This window comes from Artemia franciscana, unplaced genomic scaffold, assembly GCF_032884065.1.
Source record: "Artemia franciscana unplaced genomic scaffold, ASM3288406v1 PGA_scaffold_218, whole genome shotgun sequence".
In the NCBI taxonomy this organism is placed as follows: domain Eukaryota; kingdom Metazoa; phylum Arthropoda; class Branchiopoda; order Anostraca; family Artemiidae; genus Artemia; species Artemia franciscana.
In genome coordinates this window covers 600599-618708 of record NW_027062647.1, presented here as the reverse complement: position 1 = coordinate 618708, position 18110 = coordinate 600599, and the positions used below count along the sequence as shown (strand labels likewise).

At 37.4% G+C, this 18110-nt stretch overlaps 1 protein-coding gene across 4 annotated transcripts in view; it reads right to left on the bottom strand.

Moving 5' to 3' along the window:
- Nucleotides 1-5415: 5415 nt before the first annotated feature.
- The window catches only part of LOC136041419 (E3 SUMO-protein ligase PIAS3-like), a 30485-nt gene continuing 17790 nt past the window's right edge, over nucleotides 5416-18110 (bottom strand). For 3 of the 4 annotated variants that reach the window (XM_065726076.1, XM_065726077.1, XM_065726075.1), the window contains 2 exons: nucleotides 17661-17976; nucleotides 5416-8266 (listed from right to left, as the gene is read on the bottom strand). In XM_065726076.1, coding sequence (XP_065582148.1) covers nucleotides 7971-8266; nucleotides 17661-17976 — 612 coding nt within the window. In that variant the 3' untranslated portion in view covers nucleotides 5416-7970. Of the gene's footprint in view, nucleotides 8412-17660; nucleotides 17977-18110 lie in introns of all 4 variants that reach the window. The other variant, XM_065726078.1, reaches the window with a different exon arrangement.

The following is an 18110-nucleotide window of genomic DNA, read 5'->3' as shown; positions in this document are numbered from 1 at the left end:
GTCATTCGTATCCTACTGAAAACTAAATAGAACTTAAATTCAAAGTTTAATTTAGCCAACTGATTTTCTAAATAACTTAACTGAATGGATTTGTAACAAAGAAACCATCGGCGTTAAAAAATTGTATTAATAAAACTTATTTTCTATAAGTATTGTGATATATTTTAATTAAAAAGGAAAAGCTTTATAAAGATGTATTTATTATCGGCAAAGCAATATTTGTGTAATTTTTTTGGAAGTTCACTTACAATCCGTCCCACCAGCTAGAATTTACTCCATGGTGGACACTTTATACCTATAGGCCTAAGGCCCTACCATTGATTTATTTTTTAAGTTCAAGAGGACAAATATATAGATAGTAATAGCATCATGTACGCGATGTTTCCCAGTTTTATTTTTCCAATTCAATAGTAAAAACTTTCAGTAAGCATCACAATTTTAAGCCTTACGATGGTCAAAAATGTTTATTTTAAGTTATATTTTTATCATTACAACAATGATGTCGCATTTCGCAAAATTCTCATTTCGCAAAATTCTCATTTCGCAAAATTCTCATTTCGCAAAATTCTCATTTCGCAAAATTCGACCGCAATCGGTGCTTCATAATTTGTGAGATATTCTACACCTAATTTATATTTATGAAAATATAAGCACAATGGACGTTTTTGAGTACTTGCGCTAATGTGTCTTCTTCCTAAGTAAAATAACAAGATCGAGTCAAATCGTTTGCTTCATATTTAATCTGTTTCTACCTCAACGATTCTACCATATTTATTCTGTAAAACTTCGACGATTATTGTAAGAGAACTCTCGCTCTAAGAGCCATTTGCCAATTTTCTACCGAAAATATTTTCGGTGTTTCCACTTTTTGTACGGATTTATTGGGAATTCGGCAAATCCCCCAAAAAATCGGTAGAAGTGGGAATACTGCATTTAAAATTAATCTAATTTCAACAATTCAGAAAAAAATATCATGCGAGAGTTAATCAACACTATTCTAGTGAGAGTTGAAACAACAGTCAAGAGATTAAAAAATCTTTTTTACTTTTTTTTTTAACCTAACCGTTTTACCTCTTTATGTGGCCTCTAAAATTCTTACACCAAGGAATAAAAATTCTGATCAATATTAGAGTAGGGGAGTAAATCCTCCGAGGAGCGGATCCAGGCAGACCCCTACCAAGATTTTTCTGATGCCCTTATTTTTTTTTCTACCCCTTTTTTAAGTAAGCTTGTCAATTTGGTCAATTATTGGTGCCCTTGTCACATTGCATGACAGTGGTAAGGAGCATCCTTTGTCAATAGCAAAAAAACTCAAAGGCACAGAAACTGGCTAATAGAATATATACATCAAACAAATATGTAATTTTATTGTGTAACATTAATTTTAAACTTACTTTTCAAAAGGTATTAGCGTACTACCCCAGAAAATTTTGACTGTGAGATTGCACATTTATTTCCTTATAATATTTCAGCGATTCCAGAGTTAATCAACACTACTCTAGTGAGAGTTGAAACAACAGTCAAGAGATTAAAAATATGAATATATATGAATATATTATTCATGAATGGAAAAACGTTCTATTCTGAGAATTAGATTAATGTTTGAAGGATATGAAAAATTCGATATATATGGTCGTGGCTTAAAAACTGCAGGCAGATATTCTGGCAGAAAAGTAAATTGTAATTGAGGATCTCAAGCGACTGAATTTCAAGACATCTAAAGTCTTAAAATGTGCCACAAGTGTCAATTGAAACTAAATTGGCAAATCCATGTAGTTTACTCAGCTTTCACCTAGAATTCTAGCAACTGTCTGAAAAGTTCTATTCTCAATTTAAAATAATATAATAAGATATTTGGCGCATGAAGAAGGACCTCCACGTGCTTCTGGATATCTGGTTAACCACCGGAGAACCAAATGAACCTAGGGACGGTTGGGTCGGCAGCCCTCTTCCTGAAACTCCTATTGCTATGAATGGAACCAGAAATTCAGCCTCTAATATATCATCTCAAAGCCCTTCTCGACCCCGGACCCCCCAAGAACAATCCCCTCTGAATATCATTAACCAAGGTGGCATCAATGTGGTCATCTGGAATGTTCTGACACTGAACCAACCCGGTTCAAAGCTTCTATTAGCCAATTAATTAAAGAAGTTTAAAGTTACAATTGCTGGAATCACTGAAACACATCTATCTGGTGACGGTGAAGAGTACATTGGTGAAGGGCACACACTGCTCTGGCCGATGGTCACCGGAAACGAGGAGGCGTTGGCCTATTTCTGAACAGTGCCGCAAGCAAGACTCCCCTGCCATTCGCACCAGTAACACCCAGGCTCCCGAGAGCAAGACTCGATAGTAAACATGGAAAAATAACCATAATTACCTGTTATGACCCCCCCCCCCAAAAAAAAAACGAAGCCGAGATAGAAGATAATGCTTACTCTTATACCCTTTTAAGTTCTGAGCTCTCGTCAGTACCTCCTCATAACTACCTCGTCCTCCAAGGAGATATGAATGCTAGCATTTCAAATGAATCTGGCCTGTGGGATTTCACCGTTGGACCCGTAACAAATAGATAGCATAATTGACAAAGGAGAGAGAATGCTGAATTGCTGTCTTGCCCACAATTTTGCCATTGCAAACACGCGGTTTCAGAGGCCCAACATAGCCAAGTATACCTTGTATGCCAATGACGGATGAACGAAGAAGATACTCGACTACATCATCATCAGTTGACAATGGCTGTCGTCTGTGCAAAATTGTCACACCTACCAAGGCGCTTTACTTGGGATCACCGACCATTGTCTTGTTGCAGCTAAAATCGTGATTCGCCTAAAAGCTACAAAAACCACCGAGAAACCTCGGAGAAAATTGAGACCTACCGTATCCAGCAAGACCCTGCTTTGGCTAAGCAGTATCACGTCGAAATATACAGCAGATTCGAGGTCCTTACGCAGTGCGATGATAGTGAAGGCAAATGGAAGGTTTTCAAACAGAATACTCTTGCAGCTGCAACTAGCGTTGCTGGAATGAGGCAGTTTAAGAAAAAAGACGGGATTAGCAATGGGTCCCTCGCTATCATTGATCGTAGACGGGAAGTCCGCCTTCGCGGAGACATGACTGCATATAGGCAATTAAATAAAGAGCGTAACATCACACTGCACAAAGACCATAAGACCTTCATCGACATAAAAGTACGCGAATTTCAAGAAGCCACCAAAAAAAGACATTGGAGCCACAAATAAAATCCTCTGTGAGCTCTTAGGTCAATAGATTCAAACTACATCGTATCTCCGTAACGCCAGGGGCGAGAATATTTACGACCGGTCACAGTGCCTCCACCAGTGGGAACATCATTCCAAGAAGCTACTGAACTCAGACCCACCAGACCAAATCGACGATCAGATTACTGCTGCTGCTGCTGACAATGCTACGCCTGCCCCTGATGGCAATGAATTTACCACAGGATAAATTAAAGCAGCAGTACGAAAGCTGAAGAACAATAAAGCGCCAGGAGTATGTGGCCAGCCATCAAAACTCCTTAAAAATGGCGATCCATCCATAAAACTCTGGCTACAATTGCTGTCCAATACTGTGTGGCGCTCTGAAAATATCCCTGAAAATATCAGACAGGAAGACAGGCTTACTTGTGCGAGTCTACAAGAGGAAAGGAAGTAAAGCCGAATGTAATAATTATCGTGGCATAACTCTGCTCACGGTACATGGCAAACTCTTCACCATACTGCCCCTCAAGCGGTTAACAAAGTACCTCCCTCCCCTTCGTCACCACCAGCAAGTTCATGCAAGGTAGGTCCACTATTTAGCAAATCCGTATAAATAGACAGCTGATAGACAAAACCTTATAATGTAAAGGAAAGGAATAAATTGCTTTCGTTGACTTTCGATCCGCTTTCGACAGACAGTCACCGTGGCTGATCCTTCAATCTGGCGATGTACCTTTGAAAATTGTCGATCTGTTCAAAGAACTATACAATAAAACCAAAAGCGCTGTCTTTGTAAATGACCAGCTCTCATCACATTTTCAAATTAGAAACGGTGTTTGGCAAGGCTTTACTGTTGCTCCCGAACTCTTCAACTGTGTCATAGATCATATTCTCAACAAAACCCTGCTGGCACATCCGTTTGGCATTAAATTTCCTGGAAGAGTTCTGCCAGAATTTGACTTAACTGACGATGTTGCATTGGTATGCGAAAACCTAGCTGACATCAAAACAGCCCTAGAAACGCTAGCATCTGCTACAGAAAAACTTGGTTTAAATGTAAGCTGGACCAAGACCAAAATATTGCCTGAGGACAAGACACCGTGTAGCCCCCTGACAACTATGGACGTGTTTGGCCAAAATGTTGAGATAGTTAAGCAGTTCTCCTACCTTGGTTAATTGTCTGCTCAATGGAAATCTATTTTCAGAGATATCAGCAAGGGATGGAAAGGGAAACGCCGTTTCTGGCTGCCTTCTGAGAACAATATTCTGCAAACACCGATCAGCCGTCTCACGAAAGCTCGCCTCGGTAAGAAGTATTGTACTCGTCAGAGACTTGGCCTCTGACTGAATTGCAGATGATGAAGGTAGATGTTGTTCAGACAAACCACCTCCACAAAATTGAACACGTTAGGTCGCTCGACAGGGCACGGAAAATTGATATCCTCCGATCCTTTAAATTACCACCCCTGTCCGAACAGCTTGAGTCCCGCTCGCTTCGTTGGTACGGTTGTTTATTTCAACTACCCACTGAAACACCTGCAAAGCTTATATTCGACTTCGATCCAACTGCAAACGGTTGAAAAAGCCCCAAAGTTAGACCCCGTATGAGATGGATGGATATCATCCGCGGTCGAATCACAGCGTGAGGCATTGACCTCAGCGAAGCTCCTACCCTCACCCAAAACAGGCCACTCTGGAGACAACTGACGGTGCAGACATCTGGTTCTCACTAAGTTGGCGACGCTGCCAAGCAAGAGCTTTTAAGTCAATTAAGTCAAGTCTAATAAAAAACCACTATGCATAGAAAACAGTTAAGTACGCTGCTTGAAGAACTTCTGAACAGATTTAAATTTTAGGAGGCAAAGACAGCTCAAAACGAGCTTAAAATCTAATGTTTGTGAGAAGAAAAGAATAAAGAAACAAATATATCGAACTTTTATCTGTTCGACAAAATTTAAATACAATATGAAACCTTCATCCAAGAGTACTACTTTTAAAAAGGGACGCGACGGCCCAAGTAATTTGGCTTTGGTAGAAAAATCTGATAAATTTGGCTCTGAAGACTTTAGTCAAAGAAAATAGATCTGACTAAGAATGGATAGTCAACTACAACTTAAACCCCCTCCCCAATTGAAATCACTGCCTGTGGCTTGGCTTAGTTAATAAGCACGTGAAACTATGAAATGAAAGGAGAAAAAAGCAAAATTTTTATTTGAACTTTCAATACAAGAACCATTGACTAATCAGAAACGTCAATAATATAAAAAATATCATACAAAAGCTCACTCAATTAACATACACTCAGTTAGTACATGTTTTGAGAGGTACAACATTTGAAACAGTTTAACTCTATTTATATAAGAATTACAAAGCTGTGGAATTTGAGATAATAAGGCTCAGTCAAACGAAATGTATTGCTCATCACAAGACTGAAAATTTCAACAGGAATGGCTGATACAATGCAGAAATTTATGCCAAATTTTAACCTTGGATTTTAGTACTAAAAAATTCTTGAAATACGTAAGATCTAAGAGCCAATGCCGTTTTGCATCAAAACCCACAAAGTTTAGAAACAAAAAGAGACAATTTGGGAGCTGAAGCCTTATCAATATGAAGTACACCGTCTCTCAACTTCAAGATTCCGCTATCCAATATTGCTTCCTTCCATTTATTCCAAAACTATGAAGAAGGTTTCTCCCCAAAATTTCTTTTTCTTTCACGAGCAAAGTAACGAAAAAAGAAGGTTCAAAAATCTTAGAAAGATCCCCAGCCTACCATGAATTTTTTTTCACTCTATTACTGAAAGGGCACTGAAACCCACTTGCACTAAAGATCAGATCTAACTACATATACCCCTAAATATTTGCCGTTTGTTTTATGTCCTAGAGCCAGTCACCACCAGGCAAATTTAAAGGTGGAAAAACAAAAATGTCCAATAACATGAATTTTTATACCGAAACCAACATGTTGTATGAGATCATATCTCCCTCTCCTAGTCGTTGGAATCAATCTTAATTCGTGACATTATACCACGGCAGTGTTCCTGCAAAAAATCACCTTGAATTTAATTTAAAAACCTTGAATAATGTTCAATATTCCAAGCCCCTCCCCATAAACCATAGCTCTGGAACCATGCCTGACTTGCACTAACAAAAAAATAAATCAAACAATTATAAAAGACAGGTTATAAAAGGGCTAAGACGCTAAATATACATCAACGGCAAATTCTCACTTTTTCATAAGAATGAACTGTCAGACATGATTTCGTCGTTAAACATCCCGTTTCAAAACCATATTAGTATCAATCTCTAAAATCTTCTGATGCCAGGAAAGACGAAATCAAGCCTCATACTATCTTATTCAGTTGTCGTTCTACCTTCTTCCTTAATTCTATGGTTCATGACAGGTCGGCGAGCCCTGAAAGTCATCAAAGGTAACAAAAAAGGGTACTAAGAGAACGCCAAGGGAATTCCATAAGTCACCAAAATGACTAAAAAGGAGGTCGAAACTGGGCCACAAAAGAAGTTTATCTTGCGGCAACTTTTCCTGACTCCTAGATGCTTAGAGAGCCACCTTCGATAGAAGCTAAAAACTATCTTACAATCTAAATTTTCAACAAGAACACATTTAAAATGAGCTAAATATTATGTTTTGCACTACCAGAACTCTTTTTAAAAGACATTCCATGTCCCATTCTTCCGGGGAATTTTTTACTGCTGTTTTCACTTTTCTTTTTCACATATATATTTTGTTCCACATAAAAAATTGCAGGTTTCACATCTTTCACACTAAATTTCACATGGTGGCCTTCCATTAAATCCAATTTGAGCACAAGGGTATATCGATTCTTGCAATACACTAGCTTCTTGAATCTGTCTCTCCTCAGCCTCTCCAAAGAAATATTAAATATCCAAAAATCCAAGGTTTTCAAAAGTCTGACTGTAAGCACTGACAAACACTGAATCACCTTTAACCCCCTCCTTGTAAACAAAAGGAAGAAAAACAAAAACTTGTTCCCAAAAAGACTAGAAGTAGGAACATAAAGTGAAATACAAGTCAATAAGTTGCCATTGTTATCAGTATATTATAATTAAGAACAACAATTGAATTGTGAAAAAAAACTTAAGGCTCCAGCCCTTCGCTTATGAGCTTATTGGGACACACTCACAGCAATTCATTTCAATGTGGGAGGTTGGGAGTGAGTTTTGGAAATACTCACAAATAACAAGCAAAATATTTGAGCAGTATAGGGAAATACAAACAACTTGAAAAAACCTTCAGATTTTTTCTCAAGAAAATCTTGAGAAGGGGGGGGGGGGACAACAAGATTAGATATCAAAATACAAATTCTTTCTCTTGCTAATTACATTTGTAAATAAGAATCATATTCTTTTTAATATTTTGCCTGAAGATGCTTGAAGATGTCACTCAAATGGCACCTTTATAAATATTATTCATCATTTTCTGGTTTCTGTCTGATTTTTTCCCTTTGGGTAAATATATCAAGAATAGGTTGAAGCCTATTTAGTTTTACTCGTTTTACTTTATCGTTAAGAATCATTTGTCACTTATTTATGTTTTATATTTATCTATTATGTATGTTACTCTTGAAAATATGAATATACCGACATTACTGATGTTTTCTTTCTTGATAAGAGATGCAGAAGAACTGAATAAACTTTATAATACACACGAAAGAGAAGAAGGATAGAATCATAATTTAACTAAGGAAACAATTGAGTACTGGTTTAATCAAGATCTATTACTTCAGGAGAAGATCGAGTAGGAGCTGTTACACCCGAAGATGAAACCGAAATAACACTCAAGGACGGGCTACTCGGACACTGATTTGTAAGCTCCTTTTCTTCAAGACGTGAATATTCACCACCAGCACCGTCACTATCAGAATCATCAATAGATATAACGTCTATAACAACCTTGGCCTTTTTGGCACGGAAAGAGGCAGAGGAGATGCCATTTGCTTCGTCTATATCCAAAACTTCCTCAGTCCGTTTTGTTGCTGAAGTTTTTGAAAATTCTTTCCCTGTAAGATCGAAAAGATAAAATGTCTAAAACAACTTTGGCCTTTTTAGGAAGGAAAGAGGTGAAGGAAATACCGTTGGAGGGGTCATCAATTTCCGAAACTTCCAAAGTGCGTTTTGCTGCAGGATTTTTTGAAAATTCCTTACCTGTAAGATCGAAAAACGTCGTTAAAAATGGTTTCCTTCAAATATCTCGGGTTCCATAGAAGGTTTTATTTTTAACGAAAAACCTCTCCAGAATAGTACTAATACCATGTTTTGTAGTCTAAATGATGGTTTAAAAAGTTGGTAAATTATACAAAAATACTCTGGTTTGTCCATTTTACGTACCTTCTTCAAAATTTATTTTTTTCACTAACAGAAAATTTTTAGTAAATTTATATAAAAAAAAACGACAAAAAAACAAGACAAAAAAAACACTACTTTCTTCAAATTTGACATTTAGTAATAATAAAAAACGTCAATTATAACGGTCTGAAATAGGGCTGAAAAAAAGCGACCTATTAAAAAGCAAAAAATTCAGTACCTTCTTTAAATTTAAACTTTTTCCAATTAAAGGATTTCGAAACAAGCTAAGAAAAAAAATATACAACAAACAGTACCCTCTTGAAATGTGACATTTTGCAATATTAAAAAAAAAGTAAATTACAAGCTAAAAAAAATGACAAAGAAAAAGGATAAAAATTTGAGGTCTTCTTCAAATGTGACTTTTTGCAATTATAAAAATAGCTAGTCAATTATTGGGGTTCAAAACAAGGCAAAAAACTGATTAAGCAAAGGAACAAGAAAAAGAAAAGAAAAGAAAGAGACCTTTTTTCAAATTTGACTTCAGTAATAATAAATGAATAGGCGATTATAGGTTTTCGAAGTAAAGCTAAGAAAACAGACCAAAAAATAAGCAAAAATTCAGCATCTTCTTTACATGTAGCTTTATATAATAATAGAAAATAGACAATTAGGATGAAGTTTAAAATGCTCACGAAGAAAGGCTTAAATTAGACAATAATTTTTAATATTAACGACACAGTGAATAGAACTAAAATAAGTAAGGCACATCTGATATTTCTTTTTGACTAACAAAGAAACCTCACTCAAGGTTTACACAGATATTCACCCAAGAAGAACATTCTTTCGTCACAACAATTTAATTAAGCAATTCTAGTTGCTTCGTCAGGCAATTTATTAAGTTGAAAAGAATTCAACTTTTAAGCTTCGTTATTTAGACAACAGCAACAGCCATGTAAATTGCTGATTAGAATAAAAAAAAACAGCCGTAGAAGAGAGAAACCTGTTTTAATTTAAAGGGAACTAATACTCTTCATTGATACAATTCATGGACACTGCCTTTTCATTAATTTAAGCAGCAAAGTTACTCTTTTGTTTAACCGGATCAGAAGTGAGGCAACTGATTGGTTGAGCAAAGGAGTAGGGCTCTGTGGATATATTACTTATCTATGTTGTAGCATTTTTATAGCACCTTGGACCACAACAGAAAATCATAACGAATAAAACCAAGCATAATCACAGCCAGTGAAAATAAGCCAACCGTGTGCTCTCTAATTTAGGGTAAACACTTGACACTCGTTTGGGATATGCTATCTTTTGTCGTAGTTAGTAATTAACTTTGTGTTCTTGCTGTCACCGTAGGACATGCATCATCTGCAAACAGCAAGAGTCCCTGTGGGACTCCACTTCTTACTTTATGACTTATTGATGGACCTCCAATTTCACAAAAAAGGACTCTATCTTAAAGATAAGAAGCAAAAAGTCGCAGCCCATTCCCGCGAATGCCTCCATTTTCTAATTCTTCAATAAGATCAAATGGTCACAAGTATCAAACGCTTCCAATATATCTAAAAACAATGAACCAACTTTAAATTTATTTTGAAGGCCATTACTTACTGTTGTAGTAAGGAAGTGGATAGCATCCTCAGAGAATCAACTCTACGAAAACTAAACTGATTAAAAAAAAATTCATTTTTACTCAAAAAATTATCCACTCACACAAATATTAATTTCTCCATCACTTTTTGAAAAACTTGGTAGTAGTGAAATCGTTCTGTAGTTTATTAAAATCTTTTGGTCTCCCTCTTTAAATAATGGTACAAATTTTGCTCTTTTGAAGGAACTTGGGAATAAACCTTCTTTAAAACAAACATTATTCATATCAACAAAATTTTGCACGAAAAATGGCAAGATCGATTTCACTATCCTTAAAGAGATATAACCAAATCCTGCAGCACTGCTCCTCATAGAAGAAACCATGTCAATCATTTCTTGATTAGTCACTTTTGAAAACCAAATGCTCATATTACTTGAAGGGCCCGGAGACTATTCAGAAGTTCCATCCTCAGGACAAACTTCCCTCAAATTTCTTATTTTACAGCCTATATTAGAAAAATAGGAAGCCATTCCTTCGGCAAGATGACTTCCGTCGTCCAGCTGATTTAAATATGGGGGCTCACTAGCATTATTTCCAATGACTGACTTAATTATCATTCAGGTCATTGTTGGTATATCCTTAGTGTTTTTAAATACTTTAAATTAATATTCCCTTTTAGCCTTCCTCATGAGTTTATTTAAAGCGCAGTATTGATTTCGTCTTTGAACTGCAAGGAAATAAACAGGATTTAACTCTGAATCTAATTGGAATATGCAACTAGTGAAATGGAGAACAGTAAGAGATTAAGAAATATTATTAATTTTGAGCATTCAAAGAGTGTAGATGTAAAGCAGTTTAAAAAGACATTAACGTAACCTTAATTTGCATGCAGGAGAGAACGCCGTTTTACCAGCCGGGAGAGCCTCCCTTAAAGTGCAGGGATAAGGTGACTGGTTACTGACGCTTCCCTTGCTTATTGGGGTATATCCTATTCCCGCTGGCATTCTGGAATTCACTGAGTAAATATCGAATTCATCCCTTTGTAAAAGCGTAAAACCGGTTTCAAGCCAGGGAAAAAATATAATGCTAAATGCCGTGTTGAACTATATATCGCGATCAATGGTTGTCGGAATAAAGAAGGAAGTGTTTTTAAAATAAGCTGTGGAATTTTTTGATAGACTCAGTTTTAAAGGCAAAAGAACTGCTAACTAAGGAGGCCAAAACTGGTGATCGATTTACAAAATATGTTCAATATGAGGATAATTTTGTGGATGTTGCTAAGCTATTTGCACGATGCGCTAAAGAAAGGATAAAACTCCCCAAGTTCGTTACATTTGATCCCCAAGAAGTACCAGCCAGTGGAGCAGAAGTAGGCGTATGTGTTACATCGTTGGTGAATGAAATGCGATGGCAGTTCTGTGGTTTTCTCAAGCGTTACAACCAAGTTCCACTCCCATGGCCGCCCGGCAATCCTATAAGTGACGGAAATCAGCCTAATCCTACCCCAGATAGACATTCTCCACTACTCTAATCAGTGGTTCTTAAGAACCCACCCCCACAAACACGCTAGAAGAATGAAAACAATTTCTTACGAGTATGTGCAGAGAAGAGCTATCGGTCGATACGATATTGAATTGAAAAGAAACCGATCTGAATGGCGGCTTGTTGTTAATAGGAAGTACAAGACAGACAACATTGCTTATTCTATCAGCCAGAAATCACAAAGTGTAGGAGCTAAGGTAAAATCGCAAATTTTTATAGGCGTGATCAAAAATATTCCAACCACATATAATGCTGAAACGGTGAAAGCCTGCGTTTCAGGTTGCGAAAGGGCAGATCAGTGTGATGCTAGTCGAACCTACAATATGTACTTTTCCTCCCGTTATCAGCTAGATCTGGCTTTGAAAAGAACGCCAAAACTAGATTTCGAACGTTTTCCGATTGAAGAATTTCTGTACCTTGAGGAATTTCTGTAGATTGAAGAATTGCCGATTGAAGAAATTTGGTCACATTGCAGGGGCGTGTTCCAGTTTCCAGACTTGTCCAGGTCGCGGTGTTCAAGACCATACGTCGAGTCTTGGTACCCCATGCACAAAACCAATTAGATGTGCAGCATGTAAGTCGACAAAACATGCAAGTCAGACATTCCAATGCCCAGAGATGAAAAAACTAGTCAGAAAACAAAAATGCTCCGATGAAAGAACAGAATACTACGATTATGTCCAGGAATATGAATGGAGGTGTGTCTCACAGAATCCCTGTAATTGAAGAACTATGTCGGCGAAGCAATATTCGGTGCATCCAAGAACATTTGCTGACAAATTATAGCATCAACCAACTCAATTTTTCAGACAATCATACATTTTATTTTGTATCAGCCAAGTCTCGTCAACACGGGAGGCTTTCTGGTGGACTAGCGATCGTATTTAGTTCTGTCGTTGATTCTGGGAGTCTTCATACAGCTGATAACTTTATGGCTAAAAGGGTTGGGAACCTTGTGATTGTCAATGTCTACCTTCCTACAAACTACAGCGACGAATAATCGGATAACTTATTCTCGAAATCAGTGCGAACTCTTGCAAAGTGCCTCGAGACTAATATGTTGTCTAAACTGAAATGCGTTATAATCAGACACTACAACTGTAATCTAGTCGACGACTCGTCTCTTCGGTCCCAGCTCTAATCATAAGTACACTTAAAAGTCGGTATCGTGTGCTCCCAAAAGACATAGATTTCATGTTTGTTCATACTAGTGGTTCCGTCTCGAATATTGACCATGGTGCATGCACACCAAACGTATGTGGCACAGTGACAGCAAATGGGAAGTCACTCCGCTGACAGCATCCCAATTGAAGCATATGTTAATGTGTGTATGCCAAAGGCCAAAAGTAGTTCAAAGTGACATGGAATAAAAGATTGTTCAAAGGCCGACTTTCCACTTTATCGGACAGTGCTTGACACAACGCTTCAGAAGATCAGCGTCCCATTTAGTCTACTACAAGCCAACCTGCAAAGGAATATCGAAGAAACTAAAATACAGGTTAATGCCTTCTGTACTAAAATCACCCACGCATTACTAACCGCAGAGAAGGCTGCTATTCCCGTTAGAAAAATTCGTAAAGGTAGTGAACTCCCCAGGCTCTCAAAGAATCAAGAGCTAGTGAAAGCATGTCAGGATGCTAAGTTCTGGTTCTCGGTCTGGAGGGAAAATGATCATCCTAAATCAAATGTGTTGAATGGTCTCCGTGTCCACACAAAACGTAAATTTGAGATAACTCTCAAGCAGTATCGCACGAATGTGAAAAATGACTATACATAGAGAATAATTAATGATCCGAGTCGTTTATGGAAAGACCGCATGAAAGATCGCCCAAACACGCGTAAGTCCATGCCTAGTGATCCAAACGACTGGCGAGCATACTTTACGAGCGAATTTAGTGCCTGAATCCCAGTATAGCTAGACCATATACAAAACAACTTAAATCAGTGCTATCAAATTCGAGTTTTCCGGACTGGACCGTATCTGTCTCGGATGTAACTGCAAATGCCTTTAGGCTGAATAAGAAAAATGGCACGAAGCTGACGGTTTGTTTGCACTTCACCTTGTGAATGGCACTCGTCTTTTGTTTGAAATGTTAACATTATTGTACTAGATCATTTTCGTAGTTGGTTTTGTATCCGATGTTTTCTGTACAGGGCAACTTAGACCCATCCTGAAAAAACGGATACCAGCTAGAATATACTCCTCGTATCACCCAATTACAGTATCACCAGTTTTATACAAGCTTGTAGAAATGCTTATATTTTCAAATATCAGACACTGTTGCCGAATACCAAACCACCAGTTTGGTTTTACGGTAGGGCTGAGTAGCGCTGATGCTCTGTTCGCACTTGTTACTATTCTGTCTGATTCTGAGGCAACGGGTGATCTAGTTATTAGCTCATTTGATATGAGCCGGGCTTTTGACTCATCGGTGCACGCACAGATCCTTCTAGAAGCATATAAAAACAATTTGAGGCTAAATTTGAATATTGTCAGAGTATTATATTATATGTACAATAACCTTAGAGCGCAAATCAAAATACACTAAAATCCCGTCGAATCTGCTGTTGTACTGGTCCATAAAGGAGTCAGGCAAGGTTCGGTTTTGTCTCCGAGTTTGTACAACACTAGTGTTCTGCCGGCGCAAGCCCGAGTAGCTACTTGCTGGGTTTCAAAAGGGATTGATGTTTCGTAGACGACGTATGCTGACGAGTTGCTTAATTTGAACAGGTCCACTGATCGATTATCGAAGAATTTTGATGTGTTGAATAGGGAATACAGTAACGTAGGTTTGTCGTCTAATGTGTCAAAATATACCGTCTTGTTTTTCAATGCAGAGAACTGGGAATATCAAGACTATCTATAAATCAAGTTTCATTAAGATCCAATCACCCATTCATAAGATAAAGATACCTCAATTTTCAAGTTTTCCAAGATTTCTAGTTTCCTCCTTCAACTCCCCCCAATGTCACTGGATCTGGTTGGGATTTAAAATGAAAGCTCAAAAGCACAAGATCCTTCTAAATATCAAATTTCTGTAAGATCTGATCACCCGTCCGTAGGTTGAAAATACCTCATTTTTTTCTTTTTTTTTTCAGAATCCCCCCCCCCAACTACCCCAAAGAGAGCAGATCTGGTCCGGTTATGTCAATCACGTATCTTGGACTTGTGCTTATTCTTCCCACCAAGTTTCATCCTGATCATTCTGCTTTTCATCATAAGCGTTTTCCAAGATTTCCGGTCGCCACCCAATTCCCCTCAATAACACTCGATCCGTTTGGGATTTAAAATAAGAGATCTGAGTTACGAGATCCTTCTAAATATGAAATTTCATTAAGATCTGATTACTCCTTCGTAATTTAAAAATACCTCATTTTTCTGATTTTTCAGAATTAACCCTCCCAAGGCCCAAGAATAGCCAAGAATAGCCAAGGCCCAGGGTGTTCTTTTCTCAGCAGAAAAAAGGGAGAATAGTAAGATAAATCTGAAAACCGAGATTAGAATATTAGAAGCTAAATCGATGTAAGTGGTCAAGAATGCTTCTGAAACGTGAGCACTCCAAAAGACAGATTAGGATTTATTAGACATTTTCCAAAGAAATTGTGTATCGATTGCATGTGGTACCCGTCAGACTAACCGTATTTCAAACAACAAGCTGCAGAAAAAATACGTTCTATTTCAGTTTTTAGGTCTATAATAAGAGAAAGGTTGAGATGGCTAGGACACGTTTCGCGGACGAAGGATGACAGAATTCCCAAGGTCGTCCTTTTCAGCGAACTATCTAAGGCCAAACAAAAAAACCAGTCGTCCTGAAGTAGCGTGGGAAGAGGTCATAAAGAAGGATTTAATGGAGATTAGAACTTCTTGGGTGGTGAAAAAGGGAAAGTTTTGAATAGATTCGATTGAAGAGGAGCATATATAGCTGTGTTGGCCTCAGATGGCTTGGTACTTTAGTGAGTTGTTACTTGTAGCAATTAAGCAAGACAATTAAAAATAATAGGGAAACGGTTCTAATTATCATACTACCGTCAAAATTTTAAAGAAACAAGACCTTGCGTAAGGATATTCAAATAACTTATCTCAGATTTGTTTTATTCAAATCCATTATTCAGCAGACTTTTGATGAACACAAAAACAAATAACTCTAACTTGGAATCCAGGAGGGGGGAGGGGATAAATCTATGCCTAGCATCGTTTTCATTATTGAAATTCTACGTCAATCCTGCAGGTCGTTAAATCGACATTGGCATTGAGACATATCGCAGCTTCTCGTGCAGTATCAAAACTAATTCTTTCTTTTCCTTCTAAAAAGCTATCTAAAATCACAGCCCAAAAGGCCCCATATTAAGCGTGCTTCAAATTTTGATGGGCATGAGAGAAGTAAATTGGTAGGCTTTCTTTTGTACCGTGCAGGGAAAAATATGAGCCAGAATGAAGGCAGTTTTACCTCTTGGGTTGATTTGTAGAGCCAATATAGTAGTTGACGTAAATTATCCAAAGTCTAGTAGATTATTTTTGTCTGCAGGAAACAGATAATTCCTTTGAAGTATGTTTGGTTTTGCTTGAGCGGAGAAAAATGTCCTCTTTACATATTAGGATTCAACTAAGAAGCACCGCTTTTTGATGCTAAGCATTTGGTTACATAAGCGCACTAGATCTTGATAAAACTTGTAGATGTGGTAAAGGAAATTCGTAGAAGATTGTGACACCGTTTGTGACAACTCATAGCATTGCACACTGCCTTTTCAAAACTTGGCATTTGCATTAGAGCAAGATCAATGAGCATAAGTAAATAGCGACTAACAAGGCAAGATTAGCGTTGAAAGTGTGTATTTATTTGTTTTTATTTCGTCTGAATGAATTATTTTGTCCTGAACTTATTTCGTCCTGGTTGAACTTCGTTGAAGTAACGATGCTAGGGTTGTTTAAATTGTTTTGTTAGTTTTATTGGTCGTATTTCAATGGAAGTTTCCCTTTTATATTTTCATTTGTGCTATGCTGAGGACGGCCCTTGGACATAGGGTCGAAACATTCATGAAATACAATGAGCAAAAATTGGTGTGTTGTATTTCATGGAATACAAATACCCGCCAATCCTTTAATCCAAACTCAATGTTCTTTAATGATTGGTGGGTTAGCTTTCTCTCTTTATCTCTCTCTCACACACACTGTCGATCTCTCTGGATACATATCAAAAGAATTATCTAGAAATACATAAAGAAATTTTCAACTAATTTCGGAGGTTCGAAATATGTTGTTGCAGCGCCATTTATTTTGAATTGTGTTTCTAATTGAGCGGATTTTTTTTTAAAATTAGCCACATGGTAAAGATGAATTCTATAATTGTTTAGTTCATTCAGGTTTTTTGCAATGTGTTAATATTTGTGATTTGGTAAAATTTATTATATTTAGTTTACCTATTGTTGCTAAAAAGAGGGATATATTAACAGGATAAGCTTGTTTTGGTGTTACTTGGTTGTTTTACATTTGCTGTTTTTTTTTCTTTCATAGGCATGTATTTTGGGGGTGATACCTGACACGGGGATGCCATGGATATTCTGTGGTAGCCACAACACTTGGCTGGGTAGAGAATTTAAAGTGGCGAAACCCTATATAGGCCAGTGTATTCTCCTGATGAGCCCTTGTGTTGGGTTGTTGCCTCTGAATTATTTGTCTTTATTATTTTTTCTATTGTTTGGTAAATGACGACTTATACTTATTGACGACATGACTGCCTGTCCATGGATTATTCTTTATGGTTGACTGTGTATGGCTATGCTGTTTGACCTATGTGATTGTATGGATGAGTAGGGTTAAGGCCTCATTCAAGTTCTGGTCTATATTAATCACTAATTTAGGAAAACAGTCTTCCTTTTCTCCTTCTGTCTCTCTTTTTTTTTGTGTGTGTTTGTGCTGTTGCATTGGTGATTTCTCTTTTCATGATATTTTTAATTTTAAGTATCAATCTCACCTTTAGCATGTTTAGGCTCCCAAGAGCCATCAATACTCATCTCGATTTCGGTACAGTCACTGGGCAACACTGGAGACTTCAAGACTTCCACAAAATACCCATCAATTGCCAAGTCATTATAGTGGATTTTCTTATCACACACTGGACACATCCAAGTGGACTTCTTTTCATTCATTTGTAGAAATAATGAGGCATCAAAACATTGAAGATGAGTACACGCTGAAGACCTGCATGGATACCTAATTCTAAGCTTACCAAGGGGACAGTTAACAGAGACACGAAGAGAGGTCATGGCAATTTCTGAATCTTCATCCTCCTGCAATATAAATCTTTATTAGTATAAACAATACTAACAGAAGTAGGTGCAGACATGGTCAGAAAAGAAGATAAAGAAAAAAAAGGAAGAGACAGAGACAGAGGGATACAAATCGTGCAAAAAAGGCAGAGGTA